Source organism: Amblyraja radiata, chromosome 31, assembly GCF_010909765.2.
Source record: "Amblyraja radiata isolate CabotCenter1 chromosome 31, sAmbRad1.1.pri, whole genome shotgun sequence".
NCBI lineage: Eukaryota > Metazoa > Chordata > Chondrichthyes > Rajiformes > Rajidae > Amblyraja > Amblyraja radiata.
Genome location: NC_045986.1, coordinates 11715014 through 11736786, shown reverse-complemented (window position 1 = coordinate 11736786; position 21773 = coordinate 11715014). Strand labels below are relative to the sequence as shown.

The 21773-nt window shown below is 50.5% G+C and overlaps 2 protein-coding genes across 2 annotated transcripts in view; one reads left to right on the top strand and one right to left on the bottom strand.

Moving 5' to 3' along the window:
* Positions 1–19728, bottom strand: part of gpr157 (G protein-coupled receptor 157) — a 30398-nt gene extending 10670 nt beyond the window's left edge. Inside the window, exons 1-2 of the mRNA XM_033047939.1 lie at positions 19238–19728; positions 5904–6117 (exon numbers count right to left, since the gene is read on the bottom strand). Of these exons, the coding sequence (XP_032903830.1) occupies positions 5904–6117; positions 19238–19605 (582 nt within the window). The 5' untranslated portion in view covers positions 19606–19728. The remainder of the gene's footprint in view (positions 1–5903; positions 6118–19237) is intronic.
* Positions 19604–21688, top strand: LOC116990278 (basic proline-rich protein-like; the record flags this gene model as incomplete). Its single annotated transcript, XM_033047786.1, is given in 4 exon segments — positions 19604–19615; positions 19771–19888; positions 20264–21537; positions 21539–21688. Coding segments are annotated over 4 exon segments (1554 nt in total), but the record flags the coding sequence as incomplete, so codon positions are not given.
* Positions 21689–21773: the final 85 nt, after the last annotated feature.

Here is a 21773-nt window from a genome sequence, read left to right as displayed (position 1 = left end):
AGGCCGAAACCCTTCTTCACTCTGAAGAAGGGTTTCGGCCAAAAACATTGCCTATTTCCTTCGCTCCATAGATGCTGCCTCACCCGCTGAGTTTCTCCAGCACTTTTGTCTACCTTTCGATTTTCCAGCATCTGCAGTTCCTTCTTAAACTACAACCGTTAAATAATCTCTGAACTGCATAGACCTGGAGACATTGATTTTGTCTTTTTGCACATGTGAGACATAGGACAATAAAACACTCATGACAATGCTTAAAGCCTGCACAACAGGGTGTTTCAGACTCGGAGGGCCAACCCAAAACACACCTATCCACTTGCTCCAGAGATGCTGCCCGACACCGAGTTACTCCAGCACTTTTCCAGTCCCTTTCTTTCGAAACCTGCATCTGCAGTTCCTTATTTCCACATTCACCCAGAAGTGACTGTAGGTGACAGGAGAAATCTCACAACAAGCACAGCCAATTTGAAGAAGGGTCCTAATCCACCTATCCATCACCTATCCAGAGGCTACCTGACTCGCTGAGTTCCTCCAGCACTTGGTGTTCTATGAAAGATTCCAGCATCTGCAGCCCCTTGTCTCCACCGCCAATTTGACTGTTGTGCTCAAAGACCCTAGTCTTCATCCCACTCTCTCCCTCAACATTCCCCTATTCCAAATTGGTTTTGGAACGCTGGGTTTATTGTGTCTGGAATGCTAGTCTGGAGATTGAAACAAATCCTACAACGTAGTGAGAAAATTACAATTCATGCCATGAAATCTGGAATCAAAGTCAGTAACGGAGATATAGAACAATACAGCAAAGGAAAGGCCCTTCGGCCCTCAATGTTTGTGAGGTACTTGATGCCGTTAATTTAATCTGATCTGCCTGTATATGATCTATATCCCGCTATTCCACGCCTATTTAAATGGCTCTTCCTTCCTCGTGTCCGGCCATCTTCTATATCATGTCTTTCCGGTGGTTGGCGCAGGCGAGCGCAGCGGCATTTGGTTTGACCAGGTAATCTTCGGTACATTGTGGGGCTTGGCTACATCTCATGATGTCTTCCATCTCACACACACGCACACGCACACGCACGAAGTTGTTATTTTCCATTTTTTCATGGACACCTTGCAGCGTCCTTCGCGAACCGCAGGTGGTTCAGTGTTTTCCAGACAGCCCGAGGTTGATCGTGGCCAGTAGCGAGGCATTCGTCTGGGGTGATGCCTCTCTCCATCCATTGGGTTGTCTGGCTGCCAAAGAGCTGGTTGTGGCTCTTAAACCCCACAATTAAATCAGCCTCCATCACCACCCCAGGCAATGCGTTCCAGGTCCCCACCATTGTGTAAAAAAACTTGCCCTGCACATCTCCTTTAAACATTCCCCCTCTCACATTATAGTTATGCCCTCTAGTGTTGAACATTGCCACCCTGGGATGTCTGTCTGTCTGCCTACTCTAACCATTAAACCATGCCTCTCATAATTCTTTATGCTTTTATCAAGTCTCCCCTCAACCTCAGGTGTTCTGGAGAAAGCAATGCAAGTTTATCCAACTTCAAATACAGCCTGACCAGTGTATTGTAGAGCTGCAACACGACTTCCTGACTCTTGTACTCAATGCCCCCCAGCAATGAAGGCAAGCATACCATATGCCTTCAATACCACTATCTACCTGTGCTGCCATCTTCAGCGAACATGGACTCCATGATCCCTCTGCACATCAATGTAGTCAAGGAAGGTAGACAAAAAGCTGGAGAAACTCAGCGGGCGAGGCAGCATCTATGGTGCGAAGGAATGGGTGACGTTTCGGGTCGAGACCGTTCTTCAGACTGATCAAGGATCTTGTCGTTAACCGAACACTCTCCCCTTACATTCGACCTTCTAGAGAGCAACACCTCACACTAGCGCGGATTAAACTCCATTCACCATCTCTTCGCCTGATCTTCTGATAGCCTTCCTCACAGTCTGCAACTCTTACAATTCTGGGGATGTCAGCAAACCTACTCACCAACCCATATACCTTTATGTCCAAGGTACACAAAATTGCTGGGGAAACTCAGCGGGTGCAGCAGCATCTATGGAGCGAAGGAAATAGGCGACGTTTCGGGCCGAAACCCTTCTTCAGACTGATGGGGGGTGGGAGAAAGAAGGAAAAGGGGAGGAGGGGGAGGAGCCCGAGGGCGGGCGGATGGGAGGGTGGGAGGAGACAGCTAGAGGGTTAAGGAAGGGGAGGAGACAGCAAGGGCTAGCAAAATATCAGTCTGAAGAAGGGTTTCGGCCCGAAACGTCGCCTATTTCCTTTGCTCCATAGATGCTGCTGCACCCGCTGAGTTTCCCCAGCAATTTTGTGTACCTTCGATATTCCAGCATCTGCAGTTCCCTTTTGAATACCTTTATGTCCAAGTCATTTACATATATATATATATATATATCACAGCACAGATCCCCACGAAACTCTACAGCTCACAGCCAGAATATCCACCTCCATCACAACTATCTTTCTTCATTGAATTAGCCAGTTCTGAATCCATACGACTATCATTAGTGAGGGACATCCTTCGGCCTCACATTTACAGAAGCCTACCTGGATTAGAGGGTATGAACTACAAGGAGAGGTTGGACAAGCTTAGATTGTTTTCTTTTGACTGCTGGAGGTTAAGGGAAGACCAGATAGAAGTATACAAAATTTAGAGTGGCATAGATGGGGTAGACAGTCAGAACCTTTATCCCAGGGTGGAAATATCAAAGACTCGAGGGTATAGCTTTAAGGCGAGAGGAACGACGTTTAATCGTGGGCAGCGCGATGGCGCAGCTCTAGAGTTGCTACCGTGACCTGCGCGAGTTTTCGCCGAGATCTTCGGTTTCCTCCCACTCCAAAGACGTCCAGGTTTGTAGGTTAATTGACTTAGTGTAAATGTAAAAATGATCCCGAGAGTGTGTAGGGTAGTGTTAATGTGCGGGGATCGCTGGTCGCTGGTGGGTCGCTGGTGGGCCAAAGGGCCTGTTTCCGCACAAAGATTTTTTTTGCACCTTCCTCACAGCTCACTACCCCACCTAGCTCTGCGTCATCACCAACTTAGATAGGTTTCATCCAAGATATCAATGTATCTCTAATCATTGGCGAGACACAGTCCAGGATTTACCGGTAACAATTTGTTAACTTAAAAAGATCTTCCATTCTTTGACCAATTCTCTGCGAATAAAATATTACGCTCATTGTACTTCCTCATCCAAGTACCACAAAAATCCCCCATTCCTTTTTCTCACCTTTATCCATGAGCAACAGCCTTGTAGCGCTCACTGCGGTACAATTTCCACATTCTCACTAAGCAGGGCCAAACCCCCCAAATTCCCCTTTTGTTGCTTGTTTTCGCTTCACCCACCCACGGTAACACTCACCATGCCTCAACAACTTTTCAGAAACTTCCACAAAAATAATCAAATCCACTAATTAATGTACGCAGGTACGATCGCGCCGTTTAAGAAACATTTAGGCAGGTACATGGATATAACAAGTTTAGAGGGTTTCGGGCCAGACTCAGGCAGGTGGGACTAGTGTAAATGGGATATATTGGTCAGCATGGGCAAGTTGGGCCGAAGGGCCTGTTTGTATGCTGTGTGACCCCCTCCTCATCTCTAAGGGAAGGGACCACACTTGCTCACACTTTCTTGATAAGTATAACCTAATTTCTGCTATTCCTTTTTTTTTTTTTTTTTTTTAAAACACTCTCCAGCAGACACACGTCAATTTATAAGAAATGGCAACCAGAACATCGTACTGTACTTCAGCTGAGGTCTAATCAAGTCCAATTTTCAAATCCATCACCAAAATAAACATGTGTTCAAGAAGGAACTGCAGATGCTGGAAGATCGAAGGTACATAAAAATGCTGGAGAAACTCAGCAGGAGCGAAGGAAATAGGCAACGTTTCGGGTCGAAACCCTTCTTCAGCAACCTCATATTCCGTCTGGGGTCCTTGCATCCTTATGGCATTAACATAGAATTCTCCCAATTTGGCTAGCCCTTGCTGTCTCCTCCCCTTCCTTAACCCTCTAGCTGTCTCCTCCCACCCTCCCATTCGCCCGCCCTCGGGCTCCTCCTCCTCCTCCCCTTTTCCTTCTTTCTTTCCCCCACCCCCCCATCAGTCTGAAGAAGGGTTTCGGCCCGAAACGTCGCCTATTTCCTTCGCTCCATAGATGTTGCTGCACCCGCTGAGTTTCCCCAGCAATTTGTGCACCCTTCTTCAGACTGATGGGGGGTGGGGGGGGGGAGAAGGAAGGAAAAAGGGAGGAGGAGGAGCCCGAGGGCGGGGTGGATGGGAGGAGAAATAAACAAAATAAACATCCCTGAAAGGTACTAATTTGAGCAAAACGTTTTGTGATCGTTTTTCAATTATCAGAATCTAGAGGAATAAAATCTAGAGGACTGAAAAATTCAATCTTGCAATTAAAAGAGAGCCTTGCTACACATAGAACAGTGCAGTGTAGCAACAGGTCCTTCGGTCCACAATGTCAGTGACAAACACGATGCCAGGTTAAACTCATCTCCTCTGCATGCACATCATCCATATCCATGTGCCTATCTAAATGCTCCATTGTATCTGCTTCCACTATCCACTCCTGGCAGCATAATTCCAGGCACCCACCAAACCTGCCCCCACACACCTCTTCCTCTCACGTTAAAGCTATGCCCGTTAGCCCTTGACATTTCCACCCTGGGAAAAAGGTTCTGACTGTCTACCCTATCCATTGCTCTCATAATTATGCACACACCTCTATCAGGTCTCCCCTCAATGTTCCAGAGAAAACAATCCATGTTTGTCCAACCTCTCCTCAAGTATCAAGTATCCTTGACTGAAAAGTCTGTCATTCAGACATTTCAGTCTGAACGAAATTTCGTGCCTTGCAGTCATAACATAGAATAAAAATAACAAAACACACAATAAACACAGATTTAACATCCGCCACAGTGAGTCCACCAGGCCCTCCTCACTGTGATGGAAGGCAAAAGTCTTAAGTCCTTGTCTCTTCCCTCCTTGTTCTCCCTTTGCATTGAAGCGATCCAAGCTTCTATATAGCTCTATCCAAGCTTCTATCTTAACTTCTATCCAAGCTCCTTATAGGTAATACCCTCACATCCAGGCAGCATAACTAGTAAACCTCTTCTGCACACTCTCCAAAGCATCCACATCTGGCCTGTTACATCTTTGCACAAGAAGAAGAATCAGTCAGAGAAGGGGATGGATGGCTATTGGCAAATTTCTCCAAAAGCTGGGAATCCACAAGACAAAGACCATCAGCTGGACGGATGATACAATGACGTGCGTGACAACTGTGGCCCCATATCCGAGGAGGGATGTTCTGGCGTTGGAGAGGGTCCATAGGAGGTTCACGGGAATGATCCCGGAGACGACTGGATTAACGTTTGATGAGCGTTTGAATGCAATGGGCCTGTAATAACGAGTTTGGAAAGATGAGGGGGGGGGGGGGAGAATTTCACCGAATAGTGAAAGGCCTGGATAGAATGGATGTGGAGAGAATGTTTCCACTAGTGGGAGAGTCTATGAACAGAGAGCATAGTCTCAAAGATGTACCTTTCGAAAGGGGATGAGGAGGAATTTCTTTAGTCAGAGGGTGGTGAATCTGTGGAATTCATTGCCACGGGTGGCTGTGGAGGCCAAGTCATTGGGTTTTGACGGCAGAGACTGACACATTCCTGATTAGTAAGGGTTATGAGGAGAAGGCAGGAGAATGGGGTTGATAGATCAGCCATGTTTGAATGCTGGAGTGGACAAGATGGGCCGAATGGCCTAATCCTGCTCTTCTGACTTGAACCGAGTAGAATCGAGACACTTATTTATAGAAAGACAACCTTCATTCTTTTGGAACCCTGACCGTAAGAAGAATACAACAGTCTTCTCTCTTACCGCTCTGTAGATGTGCTTCTTGATGAGTATGTAGAGTATTGGCAGGGTGATGTAGGCCACGAATTCCCAGATTTTGCCCGTCAAAAGCATCCATAAGACGTTGTCCTCTGCCTCGATGCTGACCCAGCACCAGCCCACCGACACGTCAGAAGCATCGTAACCTATCTTCTGCAGGCCGACGGCAGCCGCAGTGATGGCCAAAGGCACGAGCCAACTGTTGAGGAAAAAACACAATCAATGTGAATGATGAATACATTCCATAGTTTAGAGACTCAGCGCAGAACCAGGCCCTTAGGCCCACCGAGTCTGCGCCGACCAGCGATCCCCGCACACTAACACTATTCTACACACACACACACACACACGGGACGATTTACAATTATACCAAGCCAATTAATGCATAAACCTGTATGTCTTTGGAACGTGGGAGGAGACAGCAGATAACCCAGACAGTCACAGAGAGAACGTACAAACTCCGTACAGACAGCACCTGTGGTCAGGATCGAACCAGGGTCTCTGGCGCTGCAAGGCAGCAACTCTACCTGCTGCTCCACCGTCACCCCTTTATTCAATGCAGAACCAATGTCCATTAGGAGTGGATGAACACATTCCATCCATTCCACCGATGCACTGCTCTCCTGTCCCGGGGAAGAGGGATTGGCATGGATGGTCACAGTGACATTCCCCACAAGTGACACAATGGTGCAGCGGTAGAGTTGTCGCCTTACAGCACCAGAGACCAGGGTTCGATCCCAACTACAGGTGCTGTCTGTATGGAGTTTGTACGTTCTCCCTGCGACCACGTGGGTTTTCTCCGGGAGCTCCGGTTTCCTCCCACACTCTAAAGACGTACAGGTTTGTAGGTGAATTTGGCTTTGGTAAAAATTGTAAATTGTCCCCTAGTGTCGAATACGAGGATCGCTGGCTGGCACAGACCCGGTGGGCCAAAGGGCCTGTTTCCACACGGTATCTCCAAACCAAACTAAACCGACAGAAGTGGGAAGAACTGCCCCAAACAGATTCAACATTGACAATTATTTAAATGGTCGCCGACTAGGAAAAGGGGAGATGCAGCGAGACCTGGGTGTCATGGTACACCAGTCATTGAAAGTGGGCATGCAGGTGCAGCAGGCAGTGAAGGAAGCGAATGGTATGTTAGCTTTCATAGCAAAAGGATTTGAGTATAGGAGCAGGGAGGTTCTACTGCAGTTGTACAGGGTCTTGGTGAGACCACACCTGGAGTATTGCGTACAGTTTTGGTCTCCAAATCTGAGGAAGGACATTATTTCCATAGAGGGAGTGCAGAGAAGGTTCACCAGACTGATTCCTGGGATGTCAGGACTGTCTTATGAAGAAAGACTGGATAGACTTGGTTTATACTCTCTAGAATTTAGGAGATTGAGAGGGGATCTTATAGAAACTTACAAAATTCTTAAGGGGTTGGACAGGCTAGATGCAGGAAGATTGCTCCCGATGTTGGGGAAGTCCAGGACAAGGGGTCACAGCTTAAGGATAAGGGGGAAATCCTTTAAAACCGAGATGAGAAGAACTTTTTTCACACAGAGAGTGGTGAATCTCTGGAACTCTCTGCCACAGAGGGTAGTCGAGGCCAGTTCATTGGCTCTATTTAAGAGGGAGTTAGATGTGGCCCTTGTGGCTAAGGGGATCAGAGGGTATGGAGAGAAGGCAGGTACGGGATACTGAGTTGGATGATCAGCCATGATCATATTGAATGGCGGTGCAGGCTCGAAGGGCCGAATGGCCTACTCCTGCACCTAATTTCTATGTTTCTATGTTTCTATGTTTCTATTTGATGGGAAATTCTCACTGCAACTGGAACCCTTGCCTTGAGCACCTTAATATTACAATTGCATGCACAAGGGGAAAAATCCTTTAAAGAATGTAATATTTCCATCTGGAGATCTAATCTCTGCAATTGCAAGAAATTTGCTGGAAATTGCTTGCAATTTCCAGCAAATTTCTTGCAATTGTAGAGATTAGATCTTCAAGTGTAAACATTACTTTAATGCTTTGAGCTGCCTGGACTCGGGTGACAAGGAACGACACTCCACGATCCAGCTGACTGTGACAGCAAGGATTACTCTAGGCAGTTAATGTACAAACATCTCTCTATAAATAGGATGTATTCATGGAGAAGGAACATTACCTTGAGTTCTGTGTCGGACAGAACTGCAGATGCTGGTTTAAACCGTAGACATAAAAAGCTAGAGTAACTCAGATGGTCAGACAACATCTCTGGAGAAATAGTTCAAGTGTTCAAGTGAGTTTATTGTCATGTGTCCCTGATAGGACAATGAAATTCTTGCTTTGCTTCAGCACACAGAACATAGTAGGCATTTACTACAAAACAGATCAGTGTGTCCATATACCATTATATAAATATATACACACACATGAATAAATAAACTGATAAAGTGCAAATAACAGATAATGGGTTATTAATAATTAGAGTTTTGTCCGAGCCAGGTTTGCGGGGAAGTAGCTTTTCCTAAACCTGGTTGTTGCAGTCTTCAGGCTCCTGTATCTTCTACCTGAAGGTAGCAGGGAGACGAGTGTATGGCCAGGATGGTGTGGGTCTTTGATGATACTGCCAGCCTTTTTGAGGCAGCGACTGCGATAAATCCCCTCGATGGAAGGAAGGTCAGAGCCGATGATGGACTGGGCAGTGTTTACTACTTTTTGCAGTCTTAGAATAGGTGACGTTTTGGGTTGAGACCCTTCTTCAGTCTGAAGAAAGGTCTCGACCCAAAACGTCACCTATTCCTTTTCTCCAGAGATTACCTTGCGTTAAACGATGTTCGGCATTGGGTGGAACTGATAAATTGCTCCCAAGTTAACCCCTCCCTGCACTTCAATGGAACACTATAATTCACCATTCAGACTTTAGTCCACAAAAGCTTTAGTCCACAAAAGCACAGCACAGTCAGGTTTAAGATTGGTCGACTTGATTGCAAGGGACTGCATGGAAACAGGCCCTTCGGCCCACCGAGTCCATGCCGGCCATCGATCACCTGCTCGCACCAGTTCTATGTTATCGCACTTCCTACACGCCAGTGGCAATTTATGAAGCCAATTATTTTACAAACTGGCACGTCTTTGGGATGCGAAAGGAAACCGGAGCACCCAGACGAAACCCACGCAGTCACAGGGAGAACGTGCAAACTCCACACAGGCAGCAGCCGAGGTCTGGATCGAAGGCGGGGTTCTCTGATACTGAGAGGCAACGGGAGTACCAGCTGTGCAATCAAGTAAAAACTTTTATCCTCGAGTCAGTGATAAGTCTTTGAACCTTGCGTATCGAGTTAAATATGTGGACTTGGTTAGCACAGCTGTGCAGGGCAAGAAAGTGTCAACGACATTGTCTCGTGGGAGAGAGGTTCCTGAATGTGAATGGAAAAGTGCTTCTGTATGTGAATGGAAATATATCCCGGTTAAATGTTGAGAGAGAGCAATGCCCAAGCACTCTCTCAGCCTATGTGAACAATTTATCTGATTGTTTCACTTCACTGTGTTACCCATGTTACATTTGTAGGAATGAACTGCAGATGCTGGTTTAAACTGAAGATAGACACAAAAAGCTGGAGTAACTCAGCGGGACAGGCAACATCTCTGGATTCAGTCTGGAGGAGGATCTCGACCCGAAATGTCACCCATTCCTTCTCTCCAGAGATGCTGCCCGTCCCGCTGAGTTACTCCAGCTTTTTGTGTCTATCTTCCCGGTTACATCTGATACATAACAACAAGAGCCTCATAAAGACATTTCATTGTTGAACCTGTCCATCCAAGCCATGCTCTATGGCAGTGGTTCTCAACCTTTTTTCAGTGATGTACCCCCTGTGAAATATTTTTTCAGCCAAGTACCCCCTAACCAGCGCAAAAATATAGGCCTACATATATGTAGGCCTATATTTTAAAATCTCACATACCTCCTGGAGTGCCTTCACGTACCCCCAGGGGTACGCGTACCCCCATTTGAGAACCACTGCTCTATGGCACCCAACTAATGGCAGAAAGAAGGAACTGCAGATGCTGGTATACAAAAAAAAACACAAAGTGCTCTCATTGAAACATATAAGATTGTTAAGGGTTTGGACACGCTAGAGGCAGGAAACATATTCCCGATTTTGGGGGTGTCCAGAGCCAGGGGCCACAGTTTAAGAATAAGGAGCAAGCCATTTAGAACGGAGGAAACACTTTTTCCTCACAGAGTTGTGAGTATGTGGAATTCTCTGCCTCAGAGGGCGGTGGAGGCAGGTTCCCTGGATGCATTCAAGAGAGAGCTAGATAGAGCTCTTAAAAATAGCAGAGTCAGGGGATATGGGGAGAAGGCAGGAATGGGGTACTGATTGGGAATGATCAGCCATGATCACATTGAATGGCGGTGCTGGTTTGAAGAGCCGAATGGCCTACCCCTGCACCTATTGTCTATTGCTGGAGTAATCCAGCAGGTCAGGTAGCATCTCTGGGGATCATGGATAGAGGACGTTTCAGGCCAAGACATTGTGGTCGGGGGCAGAAAAAGCTGGTAGAGGAGTGGCATGACAAAGCCTGGGGAGTGATGGGTGGATACAGGTGAGGGGAGGTACACAAAATTGCTGGGGAAACTCAGCGGGTGCAGCAGCATCTATGGAGTGAAGGAAATAGGCGACGTTTCGGGCCGAAACCCTTCTTCAGACTGATGGGGGGTGGGGGGGGGGGGGGGGAGAAAGAAGGAGAAGGGGAGGAGGAGGAGGAGCCCGAGGGCGGGCGGATGGGAGGGTGGGAGGAGACAGCTAGAGGGTTAAGGAAGGGGAGGAGACAGCACGGGCTAGCAAAATTGGGAGAATTCAATGTTAATGCCATACGGACGCAAGGTCCCCAGACGGAATATGAGGTGCTGTTCCTCCAATTTCCGCTGTTGCTCACTCTGGCAATGGAGGAGACCCAGGACAGAGAGGTCGGATTAGGAATGGGAGGGGGAGTTGAAGTGCTGAGCCACCAGGAGTTCAGGTAAGTTATTGCGGACTGAGCGGAGGTGTTCGGCGAAACGATCGCCCAACCTACGCTTGGTCTCCCCGATGTAAATCAGCTGACATCTAGAGCAGCGGATGCAGTAGATGAGGTTGGAGGAGAAACAGGTGAACCTTTGTCGCACCTGGAACGACTGCTTGGGTCCTTGAATGGAGTCGAGGGGGGAGGTGAAGGGACAGGTGTTGCATTTCTTGTGGTTGCAACGGAAAGTGCCCGGGGAGGGGGTGGTGCGGGAGGGAAGGGAAGAATTGACGAGGGAGTTGCGGAGGGAGCGGTCTTTGCGGAAGGCAGACATGGGGGGAGATGGGAAGATGTGGCGAGTGGTGGGGTCACGTTGGAGGTGGCGGAAATGGCGGAGGATTATGTGTTGTATTTGCCGGCTGGTGGGGTGAAAGGTGAGGACCAGAGGGACTCTGCCCTTGTTGCGAGTGCGGGGATGGGGAGAGAGAGCAGTGTTACGGGGTATGGATGAGACCCTGGTGTGAGCCTCATCTATGGTGGCGGAGGGGAATCCCCGTTCCCTGAAGAACGAGGACATTTCCGATGCCCTGGTATGGAATGTCTCATCCTGAGAACAGATGCGGCGTAGGCGAAGGAATTGGGAGTAGGGGATGGAGTCTTTCCAGGGGGCAGGGTGGGAAGACGTGTAGTCCAGATAGCCATGTGAGTCAGTGGGTTTGTAATGTATGTCGGTCAGGAGTCTGTCCCCTGCGATGGAGATGGTGAGGTCAAGGAATGGTAGGGAAGTGTCGGAAATCGTCCAGGTGTATTGGAGTGCCGGATGGAAGTTGGTGGTGAAGTGGATGAAGTCAGTCAGTTGTGTGTAGGTGCAGGAGGTGGCCCCAAAGCAGTCGTCAATGTAACGGAGGTAGAGGTCGGGGATGGGGCCCTGGTACGTCTCGAACAAGGATTGTTCAACGTACCCGACAAAGAGGCAGGCGTAGCTGGGGCCCATGCGTGTGCCCATAGCTACGCCTTGTGTTTGGAGGAAATGGGAGGAGTCAAATGTAAAGTTGTTGAGGGTGAGGACCAACTCCGCTAAGCGGAGGAGAGTGTCAGTGGCTGGGTATAGGTTGCTCCTCTGGTCGAGGAAGAACCGGAGGGCTCCGAGGCCATCCTGGTGGGGGATGGAGGTGTAGAGTGACCGGACATCCATGGTGAAGATGAGGGGGTGAGGGCCCAGAGAGTGGAATGCGTGGAGGCGGCGGAGAGTGTCTGAGGTGAGGGGAGGGTTTGATTTGCAGATGGGTGGACAAAGGCCAGATATGAAAAGACAGAAGGCAGAGAAGGTAAAGAGAGAAGTGGCATGAAATTTGAAGCCAGAGGATGGGATGTAGGTGGACGGGGAGCGGGACGTGTCGACAGAATTGTGGGAGAAATGGTTATGCAATGGGGAGAGGGAAGAGACAAAGCTGGAAGAGAGGAGGGACAGGTCAAAGCCTGGCAGGTAATAGGTAGATACAGGTGAGGGCGGAGAGACAATAGGTGCAGGAGTAGGCCATTCGGCCCTTCGATCCAGCACCACCATTCAGTTCGATCTTGGCTGATCATTCCCAATCAGTACCCCGTTCCTGCCTTCTCCCCATATCCCCTGACTCCGCTATTTTTAAGAGCCCTATCTAGCTCTCTCTTGAAAGCATCCAGAGAATTCCACAGACTCACCACTCTCTGTGAGAAAAAATGTTTCCTCGTCTCCGTTATAAATGACTTACCCCTTATTCTTAAACTGTGGCCCCTGGTTCTGGACTCCCCCAACATCAGGAACATGTTTCCTGCCTCTAGTGTGTCCAAGCCAAGAGATGTGCTTGATGAGAGGGGGGAGGGGGATGGCTGAGGCAAGAGGCGAGGGGGGCATCTGAGGTGAGGGGGAGGGGTGAGTTTGAGGTGAGGGGGGGTTGCAGCGAGGGGGGGTTATTTGAGGTGTGGTGGGATGTGAAACCCAACTAATGGTATTGGCCTGGGTCAGGTACATATCCTGTTAAACCATTCAGCGTTGACTCGGGCCACTTCAGCTCATCGCAGTAGTTTGGTTAGTGTTACCACAGTGCCTTCTACTTTCGATGGTCAGTGGAGTTTCGTCCCAATCAGATCAACATGATTCTGCAGACGGTCACATTGTAGACAGGGAGCAAATACTGGGGCTGAGCACACGTTAGTGTTTGACCACAGACTGGTCGGTTTCAGAATCACTCACTGACTTTGGAACACAACTGCACATCACATGCTTCCTGGCACCGTGAGAGACGGCCACAGTTGGAGTCCAACTATTTGCTCGCATCAGCTGCACTTAAATTGAGAAGAGCTTACCTAAAAAATTTAAATGGTCAGACACAAATCCAACTCAGCGATTTAAAAATACAATATAGATGAATTGAGTAGTTTCAAGTCAGGGGATATAATTCACTGATAGACAAACGCTGGAGTAACTCAGGGGGGTCAGGCAGTATCTCTGGAGTCTGAAGAAAGGTCCCAACCCAAAACATCACCCGCTTTCTCTTGCTCCAAAGATGCTACCTGACCTGCCGAGTTACTCCAGCATTTTGTGACTATCTTTAATATAAACCAGCACCTTTGTTTCTACCCGTCATCGAAGGCAAGGTGTATGCCCATCGAGGTAGGCTGCAGAGGTTTTGCAGGGTAATCGCTCTACAAAGCCTTGAGTGCACTGGGCATCAACGGAGTGGCGAGGAAAAGGGCCATCAAGAACACCACAGAGGTAGCAGAGAAGGCCTCGAGATGGCTCTGGATCAGGGGAGGAGGTCCATGGGGAGGAGCGAATGCCACCTGAACACAAGTCGTGGCCTGATCAACCACGGCTGGGTCGCCTGGGCGAGGGTGTCTGATGTTGAAAGACCCGAAACACCCAATGACCCCAGGTTACATCACTGATGATGTGTTCAGGAGCATCAAGAGGTGTATGTTTATCAATCACTGACCACAAACCAATTGAGAGCTTAACATCAACAAATGGTACATTGCCAAGGAATGGAAATACTAGAGTTGTGGACCGGCAGTAAATATATATTCAGTGCCATTTAAGAATACTATCAGCCCAAGAAGTGTATGGGGATCGTTGGTCTGTGCGGACTCGGTCAGCTGAAGGGCCTGTTCCCGCACTGTATCTCCAAACTAAACAAGCGTTTAAAGTTTGATAAACTACATGTCAGTAGAGTCGAAACTGGGTGCAAAGACTAGAATACAGAAACTGACTGAAGAGTCTGCAGCATGGCCACTAATTCCCCGTGCACTGGTCTCCAATGTTGTCCAGAGCAGTTCTTGGAACAGGTACCAAATCAAATCAAGTTTGTTGTCATTTGCTCATGTACAGTGAAATACAGATACAACAGCAGCACAGGGACACAGATGCAGACCACACACAAAATACATAAACTACACATAAATTATTCAAGACAAAAGAAAAAGACGACCAAAAATGACAGGACACCCTCATTATTACGGTCCTCTTTGTAACGGACTTTGGCTATAGTTGAAGGGCAGTCCTCACAATAACCAGATACCACTGTCTCTTTAATGCCCCTGTCCCACTTAGGAAACCTGAACGGAAACCTCTGGAGACTTTGCGCCCCACCCAAGGTTTCCGTGCGGTTCCCGGAGGTTTTTGTCAGTCTCCCTACCTGCTTCCACTACCTGCAACCTCCGGCAACCACCTGCAACCTCCGCGAACCGCACGGAAACCTTGGGTAGGGCGCAAAGTCTCCGGAGGTTTCCGTTCAGGTTTCCTAAGTGGGACAGGGGCTTAAGAACACAGGCAGCTAATTACACTGCAGGACGTCATTTATATTGACAAGCAATTGCTTCAATTGGCACTTCAACAACGACACTGCATTGAACAGTGTGACAAACAGCCTTCAGTATTTTTAGCTTGCAGGCACAAAAAAAATATTTTGGGTTGTTAAAAAGAACTTTGAATTTGAAAACAACGTTGTTTCACGGAATGGCCACTAAATAGTTGGCGCAAGTCTTTAAACCGGGTTATGGCGACAATCGGCAATAACGGACACCATTCCCCCACCCCTCTATGGTCCATTATAACGAGTGGTTTCTGCATTGGCGCAAAAGTACACAATCGGAAAACATGTCCAAGAATTGGCGCCGTATGGTACTCAGACAGCCAGAGAGAAGATAAAATGCTGGGGGAGAAAAATAAAATAAAAAAGGAATCAGTGACACCGACAACATGAATCCAGCATCAGCTGATGAAGTTCGAGCAGAAAACAGAAGAGTTGGCCAGTTTAAAACAAAATGTGGACATGGTGGGCAAAAACGGGAAGGCTGGTATTAGTTGGTGTTTTGACTTGCCCCAGAGATTATGGTGTTGTGGTGGGACCTCTGGTAAACAGGTCCCACTGTGGCAGTTCATATAACAATTAAGCACTCTTGCCCTTTGATATACAGCAAAAGCTGGGGTAACTCAGCGGGACAGGCAGCATCTCCTGAGAGAAGGACTGGGTGACGTTACATGCCGAGACCCTTCCGTCACCCATTCCTTCGCTCCAGAGATGCTGCCGGTCCTGCTGAGTTACTCCAGCTTTTGGTGTCCATCTTCGGTTTAAACCAGCATCTGCAGTTCCTTCCTACACTTCCTAGACTCCAGCCACAAGACTTACCCCATTCCCTAGCCCTTGTGATCCAAACCCAACATCAGTCTGACCCACAGTCTAGACACCATCCGCCGTGACCCTCTGCATCCTGGCTCACATCCTGCACTGGCCTGAAGTGGGATCGGGACCCCAACCCAAGGCTCTGCAGACGGCATAACCAGGAGGGAGCTGTAGAAGTTGGACGTGAGGAGCAAGGACCGGTAGGAGGGTGAACTGGGGTCATGCCTCCAGTGCCTTAAGGTCACCTGCAGGAGGCGCTCCCGGGACACAAAGATGGCCAGGCGAGGATAGGGTCAGGCCGTCAGTTCACGGGAACTGCTCCAGTAGCGAGCGAGCGGAACGACAGGACTTTGAGCTTTGAACAATGACGCCAATAATGGTGGCGCCCAGATGTGTAATATATGCAAAACAGGATTTCATGGTGCAATTGCATATGTGAGAAATAAAGCACGATTGACTAAATGTGTGAACCAGGTGCAAAAGTGGGATCGGCCAACAATCCAAAACTAGATTATCAAAGTCCTGCAACATTATTTATTATCTTCCTATTCATGGGAAGTGGCTGAGTGACTCTCGATTCCAAAGCTCAATGCAGCATAAATCACACCAACATTTCTTAGAGAACATGGTGGCGCACCAGTAGAGTTGCTGCCTTATAGAGCTAGCAGTGCCAGGGTCCCAGGTTCGATCCCGACTACGGGTGCTGTTGTCTGCATGGAGTTTGCAGGTTCTCCCCGTTACCACGTGGGTTTTCTCCGAGATCTTCGGTTTCCTCCCACACTCCAAAGATGTACAGGTTTGTAGGTTAAATGGCTTGGGTTTGTGTACTTGGTATAAGTGCAAATTGTCCCCTCGTGTGTGTTAATGTGTGGGGATCGGATTGCTGGTCAGTGTGGATTGGGTGGGCCAAAGGGCCTGTTTCCGTGCTGTAGTATCGCAACATTTAAGAAACATTTGGACAGGTACATGGATAGGACAGGTTTAGAGGGACAAATGCAGGCAGGTGGGACTAGTACGGATGGGACATGTTGGGCAGTGAGGGAAGTTGGGCCGGAGAGCCTGTTTCCACACTGTATGACTCTACGACATTACAATTGTAAGAAGGCTCTTTCCATTTCACACAGGCAGCAGTGTAGCTCAGAACTGCTACTGCTCATCACAAGCATGGCAACACTAGAAAGGGTGCAGAAGAGATTCACCAAGATGTTGCAGGAAGGAACTATATATATGGTGGTTTTAACCGAATATAGACACAAAATGCTGGGAGTAACTCAGAGGGACAGGCAGCATCTCTGGATAGAAGGAATCAGTCTGAAGAAGGGTCTCAATAGACAATAGACAATAGGTGCAGGAGTAGGTCATTCAATGTGATCATGGCTGATCATCCCCAATCAGTGCCCCGTTCCTGCCTTCTCCGCATATCCCCTGACTCCACTATTTTTAAGAGACCCATCCAGCTCTCTTGAAAGCATCCAGAGAACCTGCCTCCACCGTCCTCTGAGGCAAAGAATTCCACAGACTCACCACTCTCTGTGAGAAAAAGTGTTTCCTTGTCTCCGTTCTAAATGGCTTACTCCTTGTTCATAAACTGTGGCCCCTGGTTCTGGACTCCCCCAACATCGGGAACATGTTTCCTGCCTCTAGCGTGTCCAAACCCTTAACAGTCTCGACCAGAAACGTCACCCATTCCTTCACCACGATGCTGCCAGCACTTGCAGCCACAAGTTATAGGGAGAGGTTGGATAGGCTGGGTAATTTGTTTGGGGGGGGGGGTGCAGGTGACGGAGGGGTGACCATTTAAAGATTAGTAGGGCATTTAAAAAAAAATATAAAGAGCACCGAGTTCCTGGAACACACTGCTAGTGGTGGTGGTTGAAGCAGATACGTTATTGGCATTTAAAATACTTTTGTATGGGGATATGGATATGCAGAGGACATGGTTTATGTGCAGGCAGATAAGAGTTGGTCTTGGCATCATGTTCAACCAAGGGGCCCGTTTTATGTTCGTATTGAAGTGTACCTGCTTGTGAGGGGCGTGGATAAAGTGAATACACAGTCTTTTACCCAGCGAAGAGAATTCTAAAACTATGTGGCATTGGGTTAAAAGGGAGCGGGGAGAGATTTAAGAGGGCAAACCTTTCTCTCAAAGGGTAGTTTGTATCTAGAATAAGCTGCCAGAGGAAGCTATAGAAGCGGATACTGTTATCATTTTTACAAGACACTCGGATAGATATTTGGAACTGCAGATGCCGGTTTATTTTTTTTTAAAGATACAAAGTGCTGGAGTAACTCAGCAGGTCAGGAAGCATATATGGTTATATCTCTGGAGAGCATGCATAGGCTATTTTTCGGGTTGGGGACCTGCTTCAAAAATATAACAGATATATGGATAGGAAGGGTTGAGAGGGCTAAGGGCCAAATGAGACTAGCCCAATATGCAATATGGTTAGTCTGGACAAGATAGTGCACAGCCCCAAGACTCTGTAACAATCCTTTGCCACAGTCACAAGTCAGAAGACCCTGTCAGTCTCACACAACTTGCAGTATAACTCTGAACCGGCAGAACATGGCATCAATATTGGCCAGCTGCCCACCAAGCCATGAAAACAAATCCAGAAGCTGTTCGTCAGTACACGTGACAATAATAAACAAAATTAAACTGAAGTGCTGGAGTATCTAAGCAAATCAGTCAGCGTCTCTGGAGAACACAAATAGGCGACGTTTCAGCTCAGGACCCTTCTCCATAGCTTCCTTAAATTTAAAAAAAACCGAGAACACAAAGTGCAGGAGTAACTCAGCAGATCAGGCAACATCTCTGAAGAGCCTATGCACGTTCTCCAGAGATGCTGCCTGACCCGCTGAGTTACTCCAGCACTTTGTGTCTTTTTTGTTGTTGTTGTAAACCAGCATCTGCAGTTCCTTGTGTCACCTAACACAGCGATTCTCAACCTGGGGCTGTGGCAAATTTCAGGGGGGCCACAGAAAAATTTGGGGATTTAGGGGGCCACAGGTTCAATGAAGGGGGCCACTTTTTTTTCGCTAATAATGTCAAGGGGGGGGGGGGGGCACAGAAAAATTAAAGAGCCCAAGGGGGCCATGAACTAAAAAAGTTGCACTAACACACAGATTTTCCAGGTTATTTTTTTTAAATCGTTCACTTGGTGTATTTCGCGTGTTCCCCAGAGGTGCTGCCTGGCCCGCTGAGTTTCTCCAGCTGTGTGTGTGTGTGTGTGTGTGTGTGTCTGTGTCTGTGTCTGTGTGTGTGTGTGTGTGTGTGTGTGTGTGTGTGTGTGTGTGTGCGCGTGCGCCCTTCTGTGCATTAACCAGCATCTGTATCTGCAGTTCCTTGATTAAGAAGGAACTGGAAGATGCTGGAAAAATGTGACCTTGCAGGGGAGAACACGCTAGCACTGAATGATTAAGAAACAAAGATGAAATCCAGTGTTTAAGGAGGAACTGCAGATGCTGGAATATCGAAGGTAGACAAAAGTGCTGGAGAAACTCAGCGGGTGCAGCAGCATCTATGGAGCGAAGGAAATAGGCAAAGCCTATTTCCTTCGCTCCATAGATGCTGCTGCACCCGCTGAGTTTCTCCAGCACTTTTGTCTATCTGCATTTCCTTGTTTGTTGTTGCTGCTGCAATGAAACTCGTTTGAAAAGCAGCCCAAAGTGCCCACCCACCTGACGGCGTGGGACCAGAGGACGAGGCTGTCGGCCAGGCTCTGGTCGGAGCGGACGATCAGCAGGTACAGGTAGATGGCTATGGCCACGGTCCAGAAGAAGGAGCTGGTGTTGGCGAAGGTGGAGATGGCCCCTTGCAGCACGCAGTCCCAGGAGGAGCGCTGGAAGTCCCGCAGTACCCCGTAGGCGTAGGACAGAGCCGACAGCAGGTCTGCCAGCGACAGGAAGAGCAGCAACTGGCGAGCCTTGCTCCGCAGCTCCGGCCACCACAGGTGGGTGGCGATGATCAGCGTCGACCCCAGCACCGACAGCAGGCAGGAGATGAGGATCGCCACCTTCTCGTAGAGGTACACCTCTGTCTGCTGCATGTCTCCCCGCGTTCACACTCACACTCACACACACACACAAGCTTCTCCAACTCAAAGCATTTCTCTGGCAGCCCGGAGTCAATCACAGCCAGAACCACAGGCTGGCGGCTTCAGTCATGTGGCTGAGCGCAAAACTTTACTTTCCCCCGCCCCCTTGTTACTGAGACTACCTTCCCTGCTCCCCGCCCCCTTGTTACTGAGCTCTCCCTCCTTCTCTCTCCACCCCCACCCCTTTCTCTCTCTCCCCCCCCACCCCTTTCTCTCTCTCCCCCCCACCCCTCTCTCTCTGCCCCCCTATCTCTTTCTCTCTCTCCCTCTCTTCCCACCCCCTCTCTCCCAATCTATCCCTCTCTCACCCCCTTTCTCCCTCTTTCCTCCTGTCTCCCCCTCTCTCTCTCACCCCCCACCCAGGCTATTAAACCTGGCTCAGACAAAACTCTGATCATTAATAGCCCATTATCTGTTATTTGCACTTTATCAGTCTATTTATTCATGTGTGTATATATTTATACAATGGTATATGGACACACTGATCTGTTTTGTAGTCAATGCCGACTATGTTCTGTTGTGCTGAAGCAAAGCAAGAATTTCAATGTCCTATCAGGGGCACATGACAATAAACTCACTTGAATTTGAACTTGAACTCCCCCTCTCCTCTCCCCCCCCTCTCTTCCCCCCCCCTCTTCCCCCCCCCCTCTTCCCCCCCCCTCTTCCCCCCCCCCTCTCCCCCCCCCCTCTCCCCCCCCCTCTTCCCCCCCCCCTCTCCCCCCCCCCCTCTTCCCCCCCCCCTCTTCCCCCCCCCCTCTTCCCCCCCCCCCTCTTCCCCCCCCCCTCTTCCCCCCCCCTTTCCCCCCCCCCCCCCCCCCCCCTCTTCCCCCCCCCTCTCCCCCCCCCCCCCCCCCCCTCTCCCCCCCCCCCTCTTCCCCCCCCCCTCTTCCCCCCCCCCCTCTTCCCCCCCCCCTCTTCCCCCCCCCCTCTTCCCCCCCCCCTCTTCCCCCCCCCTCTTCCCCCCCCCCTCTTCCCCCCCCCCTCTTCCCCCCCCTCTTCCCCCCCCCCTCTTCCCCCCCTCTTCCCCCCCCCTCTTCCCCCCCCTCTTTACTCCCCCCCCCCTCTTCCCTTCCCCCCCCCTCTTCTCCCCCCCCCTCTTCCCCCCCCCCCCCTCTTCCCCCCCCCTCCTCCCCCCCCCCCTTTCCCCCCCCCCTCTTCCCCCCCCCCCTTTCCCCCCCCCCTCTCTCTCCCCCCCCCTCTTTCCCCCCCCCCTCTTTCCCCCCCCCCCCCCTCTTTTCCCCCCCCCCCTCTTCCCCCCCCCCCTCTTCTCCCCCCCCCTCTCTCCCCCCCCCCCTCTTTCCCCCCCCCCCTCTTTTCCCCCCCCCTCTTCCCCCCCCCCCCTCTCCCCCCCCCCCCCCCCCCCCTCTCCCCCCCCCCTCTTTCCCCCCCCCTCTCCCCCCCCCCCTCTACCCCCCCCCTCTTTCCCCCCCCCCTCTACCCCCCCCCCTCTTCCCCCCCCCTCCCCCCCCCCTCTTTTCCCCCCCCCCTCTTTCCCCCCCCCCTCTTTCCCCCCCCCCCCCCTTCCCCCCCCCTCTTCCCCCCCCCCTCTTTCTCTTCCCCCCCCCCTCTTTCCCCCCCCCCCCCCTCTTTCCCCCCCCCCCCCCTTCCCCCCCCCCCTCTTTCCCCCCGCCCCTCTTTTCCCCCCCCCCTCTTTCCCCCCCCCCCTCTTTCCCCCCCCCCCCCTCTTTCCCCCCCCCCCTCTTTCCCCCCCCCCCCTCTTCCCCCCCCCTCTTCCCCCCCCCCTCTTTTTCCCCCCCCTCTTCCCCCCCCCCCTCTTCCCCCCCCCCTCCCTCTTTCCCCCCCCCCCCCCCTCCCCCTCTTTCCCCCCCCCCTCTTTCCCCCCCCCCCCCTCTTCCCCCCCCCCCTCTTTCCCCCCCCCCTCTTTCCCCCCCCCCCGCCTCCTCTTTCCCCCCCCCCTCTTTCCCCCCCCCCCCTCTTTCCCCCCCCCCTCTTCCCCCCCCCCCCCTCTCCTCCCCCCCCCCCTCTCCCCCCCCCCTCTCCCCCCCCCCCCTCTCGCCCCCCCCCCTCTCTCCCCCCCCCCCTCTCCGCCCCCCCCCTCTCCCCCCCCCCCTCTCCCCCCCCCCTCTCTCCCCCCCCCTCATCTCCCCCCCCCCCTCTCT